The sequence below is a fragment of the Enoplosus armatus genome, chromosome 8 (genome assembly GCF_043641665.1).
Source record: "Enoplosus armatus isolate fEnoArm2 chromosome 8, fEnoArm2.hap1, whole genome shotgun sequence".
Taxonomy (NCBI): Eukaryota; Metazoa; Chordata; class Actinopteri; order Centrarchiformes; family Enoplosidae; genus Enoplosus; species Enoplosus armatus.
The window spans coordinates 5,109,443-5,121,350 of record NC_092187.1 but is presented as its reverse complement, the minus strand read 5'-3'; the positions used below and the strand labels follow the sequence as shown (position 1 = coordinate 5,121,350).

General features: G+C 41.0%; 1 protein-coding gene across 1 annotated transcript; it reads right to left on the bottom strand.

The window, feature by feature from the left end:
- Nucleotides 1–1,741: 1,741 nt before the first annotated feature.
- On the bottom strand, nucleotides 1,742–10,847 carry nsfl1c (NSFL1 (p97) cofactor (p47)). The gene is made up of 9 exons (XM_070910546.1): nucleotides 10,728–10,847; nucleotides 9,819–9,919; nucleotides 9,570–9,647; nucleotides 7,535–7,700; nucleotides 7,239–7,334; nucleotides 5,901–6,010; nucleotides 5,633–5,770; nucleotides 4,053–4,223; nucleotides 1,742–2,994 (listed from the first exon to the last, which is right to left on the bottom strand). Exons 1-9 carry the CDS (start codon nucleotides 10,827–10,829, stop codon nucleotides 2,832–2,834), a joined length of 1,125 nt encoding a protein of 374 aa, XP_070766647.1. The 5' UTR covers nucleotides 10,830–10,847; the 3' UTR covers nucleotides 1,742–2,831.
- Nucleotides 10,848–11,908: the final 1,061 nt, after the last annotated feature.

Here is an 11,908-nt window from a genome sequence, read left to right as displayed (position 1 = left end):
TGATCCCCATTTATGAGATGTATTCTGTTCTGTAGTGGAATAGATTCACTTCTCAGCTTTTGATTTTCTGACATTTGTTCATGGCTCATTAAATTGCAGCTCAACAGGTTTTGGGGGTGTTGTGCTGAGGTAACAAGAACAGATAATTGGCATGCCATGGAGTGTCCACATGAGTGTGCAAAGCCACGGAGATAAATGTTGGTTCAGAATACAATCAACTGAAACTACAGATTAGTTTTGTTTTACATCTTGTGTCCGTATCTCTGAAGACGCAGTAATATCACATAGTTCAGTTCCAGTAAGTGGATGTTTCCTACTGACGGTGAAGATCCAGTGAAGTAATCTCAGGCCTCTTAGACACAGACAGAGCACAGTCAGTCGCTTTTAGTGTGATGTTGTTAATAAAACTCTGGAAAACTCTGGCAACATGTCTCAAAGATTACACAAAGTCGGACAGGAAACACACTTGTTCGTCACATGCAACGTGCCGGTAAAGATGTGCTTTTTGTATTTACAGTGACGCATTCACATGGTGTATATAATACATGTGCTGCAACTACGTTGCTGTATGTTTCAATGCTTTCAATCAAAGAGTACTGTAATCAGACATTTTGACATTTTGCATTATGTTCACTTTTGAAGTCCCCCAAAAAGATCTTAATGCAACAAACAGCATGAACATGTGAACACGGATCATTTTCTCAGCAGAGGTAAAGCCAAGGTCACAGCATAGAAACAAGCCAAATACCCAGAGGTGGGCGAAGTATTATCAAGTATTCCATCACAAGTAAAAGTCCTACATTGAAAATGTTACTTCACAAGTGGCATGAAAAGAAAATGCTTAAACACAAGTACTTATACTTAACAAAACATTTGTGTAAAACTATACCAAAAGGGTCAGTGCAATATGAAGAGTTCATCTATCAGCCCTATTCTTTTTTTCTTTCAAGATTATTTTTGTGCCTTTATTGGATAGTGACAGATGCAGATATGAAACTGACACACCATGTCACATTAGTTTAACTTTCATACTGTTACCCCTCACTGGCATCTGGAGCTGAGAACATGCAAAGTCAGATGAGGGAGAGAGAGAGTAGCACAATGCAAATTCCACATAGAGAGTAATTCAGTAATGGTGATTACCACGCCACAATGGTCTCTGATTAGAACCCAAGATGGTGCTGCCGCGACTCCACAACTAAGTCTCAATCTCCGGGTACAAAATTGTGAAAATGACCTAATAATTGTACTCTTATTCATTCAATTAAGAATAGGTGCGATGCACAAACATACATTTGGTCTCCCAGGTTATTAAAGAAGCATTTTAAAATGCACACGAATAACGTTTTATAGGACCTCTACACATGGTTCTTCCTTAAAATGGTTAAAAGATCATTCTTTAACAAACGTTAATATTTGTGTTAAGGTTTATACATACCATCCCTGATACAAAAAAAAATGGTTTAAAGAGGTATACAAGACCAAAGAATGAGCGTAAGAAAATCAACATTTCTGAGCTGTGGCTGCTCAAATAAAGTGACCTGATTGGTATAGTTCATGTAAAATCATGGAATAATGAAAAGGGTCTACTAACTGAAACACTGACACTAAGACATTTGGACAGAACCACAATACCACAAAAACACTGACACTGTCACTAGAATTCATGTTTCTCACTTTATGACAGTGCTAAATATCCCTTTTCCCTAATATAATAAAAACACGAGACGATTAGTTCTTTATACATCAACCATAAAATGGATTTATTTTACCAGAGGTCCAAACATATTTCTGTGTTGCCCCAGGATGCATAGAAGATGTCAGTGTGTCATAGGAATTACAAACCAGTGTTTACAATCTATCTGTTCTTTTGCTCAACCATTGGTTTGATAATAAAGCAAAGTGTAACATCTTTCTGATGTTACACAATATCAAAATGCCTCTGTCTAACTGGGACAATCCTACAATCTGCAAAGGAAAAAAAAAAAGAAAGAAGGGGGGGGGGGGGGGGGGGGGGGGGCAGTTTAAAAAAATAATTCCATCTTCATTAGAACAAAGGGACAGGTGTGTTTCTGGAGGTGAATAAAGGAGCGTAAGGCTACTGGGTATAGGTTGGTCTGGAGGAAAAATACCCTCAGTGTTTTGTTACATCATTACACTTCTCTCTCCAAAAAAGAATATGTGGAGAAAAAATGGAAACTTGAACAAAACCACACTATCAACATGTACTTTTACCTTAATAAAACCAGTATTCCTTATGTGGTTCTGGTCTGTGCTGTTGAAACAGAAACAAACTAGGAGTCTGCCGCTGCATGAATCTGGTGAGGCCCCAGCACCTGACAGTAAACGTAGCTGAAGGGCCGAAGTAAGGTTACCAGAAGAGGAAAAGTGGGGAGCAAGTTAATGGAAAAAAAGAGCCAGGTTTAGTGAACATCTCTGCAAACAAACTGCTCTTCAGAAAGCTGGACTGTTGCTGTGTTTTTGGGTTAAACCATCTACTGCTGTCAGGTTAACACATCCCCATCAAGACCACAACTCAACAGCATCTGCAGGCTTTCCAACAGCTCTTAGATGAACTCCATTCTGGAAGATTTATAGTTTCCCCCTCATTACCGCCCATTACAAAAAAACAGAGGGGGGGAGGGGGAGAGTGGGGGACTGGGGAGCAGAATGTTATGTTTCACTTTAGAAAAACAAAAATCAGAAATTAGAAGTCCATACATAAGTCTGTGTTTTCTCCTCCCTCAGAAGGGGCAGCAGGTTTCACAGGGCTGCAGTTACTCAGCCACACCACCAGGGGGGAGGGGGGGGGGTCGCTATTTCTCTCCCCCTCACTTTAGCAGCAGGACGATGACGGCGTTGAGGAGGTTGGCCTGCTGCAGCGTCTGGCTCTCGTCGGACAGCTCCTTGTTGGGGAAGGTGGTCATGAGAACAAACTCTCTGGCAGCCATGGCGGGCCGAGCCGCCACCACAAACTGGCGCAGGTCGGACACCCTGAGGGACCCAACAACACAGGATGAAATGTGGTCACCAATATCTGATCCAAACAACAGTAATGTGGATTGACTGTCTTACAATGTTTCTTATCAAATGTAATGGGTTAAAGATCCCAATATGCTAAGACGTTAAAGGTTATGTAGCAGGTGATTAGTCCAGGGGTCTGCAAAGTGTTTGTTAATATGAAAAAATTGACGAATTATTGATTGAATTTTGTCACTCCTATCATTGTTTCTTTCTTCTATATGGGGATAATCACGCTCTAAGTTTTGGAACTTCGCCTAATGCTTTGGGGTGTAAACAGAGTATACATAACGTTATATAATATATGTAAGTATAAAATAATATCACTGGATTACTTTGATACTGAAGAAATACTTGAAGAAAAACGTGATGATTCTCAGGTTGAGTTTTCTTTTTTCCATGATTTCTAAACGGATTTATGAACTTTTATTAGCGAATGATATCCTTTATTAAATCCCACAGTTCTAACTTAGTTAGGTAAGGCTCCGTTTCCGTCGACTCTCTCTATGATCACTTATTTTGTGCTTCAAAATAGCCGATCCCCCTATGGGGCTGTTGCTTTGTAAATTAGCATTTGACTAGCTTAGCTGTGGTTTAAAATGGCTTCATCTAAACCTGAACTGGGGTTTAAAACGCAGTTGGATGCTAAGTTGGACCTGACTATGTCAAAACGAGTACAGGTTCAGCTGAACTGCAGCTAAACTGGATCTATAGTGAGAACACTTTATAAGGCCCGCCCTACACAGGTGATTCAGAGGAACACCATGTAACAGCGGTGTACACTCACTCATTAAATGGTTTCAGCTTTGTGATTTTCCTGTTCAGCAACTACACAAACTGCTGAATAGAGAATTCAGAAATGGTATAAGAACAATTTACAGTGTGTTTTCATCATTTAGTCTGGCTGCATTTTCAATAAATAAATAAAAATAATATTAATGATATTGTTGAACATTTGGTCCCTACAATGACAACTCTAATCTAGGTTTGTGTCCATGACAACTTCAAGTGGCAAAGAGCTAATCACTCACCTGTGGGTGTGGTTGAACTTTTGGACCAGCCTGCCGCCGTCAGCCAGTCGGATCTGAATGTTAGTGACGGGCTGGGAGGGGTCGAGGCTCACAGAGGCGGTGGCTTGGGCCTCGTTGGCAGCCTGGTCCTGCTGGGAGGTGGCTGGAGCTGTGACCAACTCTGGGGTGGCACTGGAGAGGGGAGGAGGAGGAGGGTAGAAAAAGATGACAATTTACTCTGACTTGATACTTTGTCGATCATTCCACTTTTTTCATTTATCTGGGGTGCAAAGAACAAGAGTAAAGCTAGCACTGATTCTGTTTGCAACATCTTTCCACATTCATTGTCTGAACTTTATTTATCTGATGTGCTCCTCTGCCAGCAGCAGAACCGTTTTCCTGCTCCAGTTTGATTTTCTTTTTGTTTCCATTTCCTGTTGCTTCATTGTTTAATCACTCTTCATGTATAAAATATATATATTGTTGATTGTTGTCAATTTAATGGCTACTGGAGATGCTGAAGATTAAGATTAATTTCAGACCCCCAAAAAACGTTTGCATTAACACTTAATACTTCAATTTATCTGAACAAAACAAAAACCATCAACCACCAATATGTGGTTTTTACTGGACAGTGACAATATGTTTTTGCAGAATACACCACTGACACAGTGAAGCAGCAGAAAATGGATGGACTAACCAATTAAATATGATTAATCTAATTAAAAGAATTTAATGTTATGCTAAAATTGACACCTATTCTGAGACCAGCAGCGGTGACACAAAAAAAGGATTGAGGAAAAAAAATGTGAATAATGTTAGAGTCAACAGCAGGTAAGAAAAAAATATTCAAGACCTCTGTAAATGAAATGTAAGACTTTTTAATACCTTCAAGGCTTTTTTAAGGAACTGAATTCAATGCTTTGTAAGACTTTAAGACCTGCATATACCCTGTATTCCTGCTTTGAGCCTGCATGTGATTAATAATGAACAGCTCTTAAAGGTTAATCTTCCACTCTGCTGTAAGTAGGACGAAGCAGCTTGATATATTTGTTTTATTCTTTACTTTTAGCAAAGAACTAAAGTTGGCTCTTTAGAGCTGCTTCAGTGTAATTCTTCAAAGTTTGATGACTATGGGTACTGGGCCTGCACTGCTGGATAGTTGGAGATTTACAAATACAATCACAGATACCACATTTGTATGAATTCCATACATATGCATACATATTTTATTAAAATAAAACCTCATACTTAAACTGATTGGGGAGAATGTACAGTACACGTGTCATTTTAAATGTACTGCTTTTTTATTGGGTTTATTTTAGGTGTTGTTAAAATCCCCTGATTTTACTTAAATCGTAGAGACGACTCTATCCTTGAGATTTCAATGTGCTTCAGTGTCACATGACTAATCAGAAACCAGTCATTTATCTGGAAAGAGCCCCGACTAAAGATGATTCATTCCCATGTAGAACAAGTAAGAGTGGTTTATCTTTACTTCATTTTGACCTCGCATTAAATTCAGCTGCTGCTTTTTGATCTGTACTTAACAACACAGAAACCATGTTAATAAAAACAGCACGACGTCTCATCAGTCTCACCTGCCCAACTTCTGTCCTTCTCCTCCAAAGGCCTTGAAGGCCATCCTCGGTTTGCTGAAGTCCTCGTCCCTGTGGTCCTCCATGTCAAGGTTGACCTGACCCCCTCGAGACCGCTGCCTCAACTCCAGGGGAATCTCCCTGCAGGGTGCCAATCAACAGGTGAACAGGAGCGAAAAAAGTGAATCACTGAAATTAGCCCTCAACACCTGCATGTTTATATTTACATATAAACATTAAGGACATGGTGAACCTATATATATATTCTCACCCCCTTCTGATTGCCTCAAGGAAGTTGGCATTGCCAGGATCGTTGTAGTTTCTGAGTTCTCCATTATCCAGACTGAACCCCGTCTTCCACAGCTTCAGCACCACATGTACCTAACACACACACACATTATTCATGTACTTAGACAGAGGTCATTCTTCAATATGGATGTTACTCCCCTACAATTAGTCCAGGTGAAAATGTAATGACTTTTTTGAGTCTGTTATGTACTGGGTGTGAACTGGTACGTAGTGCTTCAAGGAAATATCCACAGCCTCGCTCTTGGCTTTTATACGGTATATTACTAAACTGATAGCAATCAAAATCGAAGCATTACAAGCTTTAGTGTGAGCAGTTCAGCGTGCTTTAAGCAGAGCGGGTGGCGGCTGACTGACACGCTTTCCCCTCTGTTCAGTACGATAAACCGGTATTCTCGACTCGGCTGCTGCTGATAGCACTTCTTATACATACTCTCTGCCCTCGACACTTCCTGTACATGCTGAACTACTGCCTGTACCCTCCGTGATTTTGTAAGTTAACAGCTTTATGTAGGTACAACTTAAAATTTTGTAAGAAGGCATAAAAAGCATGTCCTGCCCTCTGGTGGTCTGACAGGTGCACAGGGCTATCTAAACTAACTAATAAAACTTGATATATCGATATACTCTATTTACAGGTCTACACCAACCATATACCAGGCAACATAACACTTCCCGGCACTACCTACGGTCAGGTATGTAATTAAACTCATGGGAGCAAGAAGCCTTCAGTACTGGAATAATGATTAGCAGGTCTTCTGGGAAATCAGACTCTATGTCTCTCTCTATGACTCTCCTGAGCAAGATTTACAGACAGTCCCTGAGCTCAAGAACGTCCCAGCAGATTGTTAGACACACAACATTTGAATGAACATAAATGCATAGAGATCCTGAAATCACAGCAAAATGCCAATGTAGGACGAGGCTGGGGAGACAGGGGGAGTTTCAACACTACACCACTGACTGCACAACAGTGGCAGCGAGGTGCAGTGTTGAACTAGCAGAAGGAATGAGGGCCAAATCTGTTGATATGGACTGCCTAGTTTGTAGTCACATATGATTAGACAAAATAGAATAACTGACACACCTATGACAACCTGAACTAACACAAGGTTTCATGAAAACAATGCTATTACTTATGTATACAGAAAAACAGCTCTTTTTATTATTTAGCAGCAAATTAGGTCGACTGATTACTTGCTCTACTGGCTGAGGAGCCACCTAGAGGGCTCGACTAGTGCCAATGATGCCAGAAACAAAGCAAAAACTGCAAAAAAGCGGCCCCATCAGAGTCTGTACTCACATCCTGCTGGCTGTTGGAGGAATGCCTCTCCCCAGCCACATAGGCTGACTCCTCCTCAGGAGCTGCACCTAGCCTGTAGCCTCCACCAAGGAAGGCCTAAGTGGTGAGAGGAGACGATAAAAGCAAAATGAGAGACAGAATCACCACGAAGAAGAATTACAAACTCAAAAAGATGCTAATGAAATTTCTGACACACCCTTTCAAGCAACAGCAAATTAAGGTATACATACACCAGTGACAATATTGACAGAGACTGAAAAATGAGAACAACATTGTTCTTGTGAGTTTCATTTTACCCTGGCTTTGGTAGGCTCTCCTGGCCCTCTCCCACCCCGGTCCAGAGGCACAGCTCCATGTTCCCTGGCCCCCTTGAACAAATCCTCCACCACTTCATTGGAGCTCTTCTTCTTGGGAGGCCCAACGATCTGCTGCCCACTGCGTTCTGATCCCCCCGCAAAAAACCTGGCAGGGTGTCAATAAAGATGGTAAAGAATTCTTCCACAATGTAAGTAAAACAACAGTCACAAACAGAACAAGCCACTAAGGAGCCTATAGACTGTGTGACAGCAACAAGCTAAACACAAAATAACAACAAAACGGTCACTGAATGTCACACTGTGCAAGGCGGGTCTAATAAAACCTTGAAGGGTATGATATCAATTTTGAGGTTATGTCAGATGGTGCGATGAATATCTACTGAATCACTACAATGTAAATAAACGGGTGGAAGCAGAAATATGTCATCCACTTGCGTCTCTCATGTTTTGAAAATCTTGCAAAACACTAAACAAGCTTTGGCCATATAGTGCTGACATTACATGCATCAAAAACCATGAATAGGGGCGAACAATGACAAACAACAGCTGAGGCAAGGGAAAAGAAGCTAGCTCGCCTGTGTATTCTGCCGTTCATCACACCGAATGAGACAACGTAAACACAGCGACTGCAAGAAATATTCTCATATGCTACAATGAAACAAGGCAGACCTTCCTACCATCGCTCTGTATCATTAAGTGAATGAAACTGAATGTCAACAGTTACTGTGAGGATTGTAATTAAAGCACAATACAGCCTGACAACGTACGATACATCCATCTAGTGTTGCAAAAGTGATATCAACGGAAGAAATCAGACACAGAACTATAAATCAAACCCTATGCTCCAGCTATCTACGGCATGAGTCTCGTTAACTTTTTGCATCAACCATAAATCCGGCTTTAGCAACAGTCAGTAGTTATTAGTCTGTAGAGCACCGATGCTTTGACTCAAAGCCAAATAGTACATGAAGCTGATAAACACTAAAATCACTGAGTCACACTTCAGTAGCATTTCTTAAGTATGGCTATTAAGATTTCTGAACTGCAGTATGTATGTACGCACTTCAGAGTAATTACACATTGTGGCATTCGTGCCAGGTAGCCCCACAATGTCATTGTCACTACATTGTTCCACGTAGTGTCCATGCAGCACGGTTAGAGACATCAGGAAAAACAATTAACACAGTTGAAAATTGCCTAAGCTAAATAATCTACCAAAAAAATAAACATAAACTTGATGATATCAGAGCTGCATTCAGTTACTATGCTCACTGGCAAGAGGAGATCTAAAAACACAGAGAAATAATGCCCCAATACTGCTGTACTGGGGGAAATGTAAATTATGTACAACATTATAATTGAATCTAGATAACACAATTCCTGTTCTTTAGTTCCGCTTTCTTACTGATCGTAATAAAAAATGGACTAAATGTACATCAGCAACCCCACAAAGTCCCTGAACAACCAGTCCACTGCACTGCCCCAGCAGCAGAATCTGTTGATGCTGCAGAAAAGCACGAACGACAAGCTCTCAGTGAATGAGGTGAGACCAAAAATAGTTTGGTGCATTCTGGAATCACCCCGCTAGGTGTGACTTTACCATCCAAACACTGTGAGGATGTACGAGCTCAGACAGACAGCCATGTCTACAGCCTTGAACAACTGTCACAACCAATTTAAGAGGACGAGAAAGACCTCCAAAGGCTACTGTTACAACACGCCATCAACTGGGCAGTGACTTTATTTACTAACTTGTCTTTGAGTTTAATCCCTCTATCCCTCTGATGTGTCCTTGAGCATGACACTCAATCCGTACCAGGCCCATGATGGATTTTCTATAACCAATCTCACCCTGATCTATGAGTTTCTCAAGAAGGAGTAAAAAACAGACAGATACCTCCTGTATGGTGATCAATTCAATAATTGCTAGGGCTAGGGGGCTCTTGAGTACAACTCAAAGATTGCCGTATTTCCATAAGATAGATACACAGACAATACTGGGAGTTAAACTTACCTTTGGCCTTCCTCCTCATCACTCTCCTCCTCTGCCTCATGCATCAGATCTCTGAAAGAGGTCACTCTGGGCTGAGAGCTGACGATAGAAAAACATATATGGTTGATGAACCAAGTCTTTAAAGTTTACTGATGTGAACACCGCTGAACAGAATTATGTCCCAGGACTGAGTGTACTTTTGGACTCGACAAAGAAGCAGCCTATGAAGAGTGGCAATAAATAAAAGCAGTGACAGGCGGTAAACATTACCTTGGCCCTGCAGACCGGGACACCGAGGAGCCTCCCTCAGGTTGAGGAAGCGTCACTATGTCGTCATCAGCTCCATCCTCATAGAAACTGGCGAGTGCAAGCTGGGAGGAGACAAGATGAATCTGTCAATGTCACAACAAAGCCCTGACGGACAGTGTACCAACAGCAACTAATTATCTAACAAGTGTCATGTGCTGCTGGTGACCTTTCGAGCAGTAGTTTATCTAAAAGCTAGATCACTTTGATCACTACATACTTCTGGTCAGGAACTATTAATATTTAGACTACAGTAGTCCAGCTAATAGATCAGTTTGATTTGTCTCTATTGTAATTGTGCAGGCGCTAGTCGAATGACAAAACTAGCATAATCTCAACAGTCATTCAGTTTAATTTTCTCTACGTGCTACACCCCACAAATAAATAAAGAGGGGATAAAAGTTAATCTTAATTTTATTAACTTGTGCTGCTAACCTTAACGTAAATACTTCTACGAGACAACTGATACAGCAGCATTACAAGCTAACCTTTGTTGATTGCTAGATAGTTAATATTAATCTAGCTTTCCATCTTTATACGCTAACGCTAGCTAGCATGGCTCAATGGACTCACGGTAGACTGGCGTTAGCCAAAACTTAATTGAAACCTGTTTTGTAATGAGACAACAGGAATGAACCTCCTTGTGACTGAGGCTGTGCTCGCTATCTAACTGTGCAACAGCCTAGTTGTTGGTGACAGAAGGCGGTCAGGCCATTGTCAAAGGGTGACTTGCACAAATTACCGGCAACACAGGCTAACGTTAGCTAGCCGGCAAGCTATTCGCCTCACACATGTCATGTCACCGCTGTTTACTTTTGATTTCTAATCGTACAGTCCACCGCAACTCAATGGAAAAATCCAGGAAATACGTACCTGCAGATTCCAGCCGGCGGACTCCAGGAAAAAACGGGCCCTCTCCTCATCCACATCAGTAACAGCGACGAACTCCCTCACAGACTCCTCTTGACTCGCCATTTTGATTTGCTCCTTCAACGACTCGTCCGCCTCCACCTGAGGAAACAAGCAACAGATGATGGTTCCTATCTGGTTTCAACCAGGGACTGTAACGAAAGGGACTTAGACGAGCATATTAAAATAAAATAAGTTTGCTAGCGTGTGGATTAAAACACGCTTGTATTTGTTTTTAAAGAATTTGCAGGACTCTTTTAATTTTAATAATCTATTTTTGATCATCACGATTTGCTGCACTGCTAACATTGTTTTAACCACTAGGTGGCAATGTATCCATAGGTTACACAAAACTACAGTAACGCCTGAGCATTCTCTGTGTAGAACAAAGGTCTTCAGCATTGACCCAGGGATCATAGAGGAAGACTGGGTGCATAAGACTTATTCTGTATGCTCTGTGCTTATGATTTACAAAAGAGATGACGAAGAGCTTTTTTTAACGTCTTCTTATTGCAACCAAATTATATAACAAATAATTACACTGGCTAGCACCTTTGCTTAGTGTAGTTGATAATAAGATAATATTCTTGATGTAAAGTATGCTGCTAATCCACTTGATCAAAAATATATTCACTTCATTTATAGTTTTATCATCTACTTTCACTATCTATGCTTTCTATGGTCTGCTTTCTCTAATGCATTTTGATATCTATGTTATTTTTTGCTGCTTTTTTGCTGCTGCTTATAGACATTATTATGGGTTTCATCTTATCTGGTCTCACTTGTCTGATCCCATCCCATCTCATCAAGATGTGACACCTCAGTGTGAGACCACGGAGCTTCTGACACAGCAATCAGATCTCAATCTGCATCTTATCTCACTTTTCAGATCCTATCTCTAGTTTGTCTCCTTGTGCAAGACTACCGTGGAATAGATGCTGATTGAAGTGTGGGGCACCTCACCTCTGACAAAACGGTTCCAGTAAACACGTCCCACTTTCAGTATGATAAGCAGATGGAGAGAATACTCCCATGGGAGATACCTTTGTACCCCTGCTAAGGTGTCTGACGGCGGGCTGGTCAGATGGCACAAAGTAATAAGTACTAGACAGATTGGGAGCATCTTAATTGTTTCTGGGGGGAGA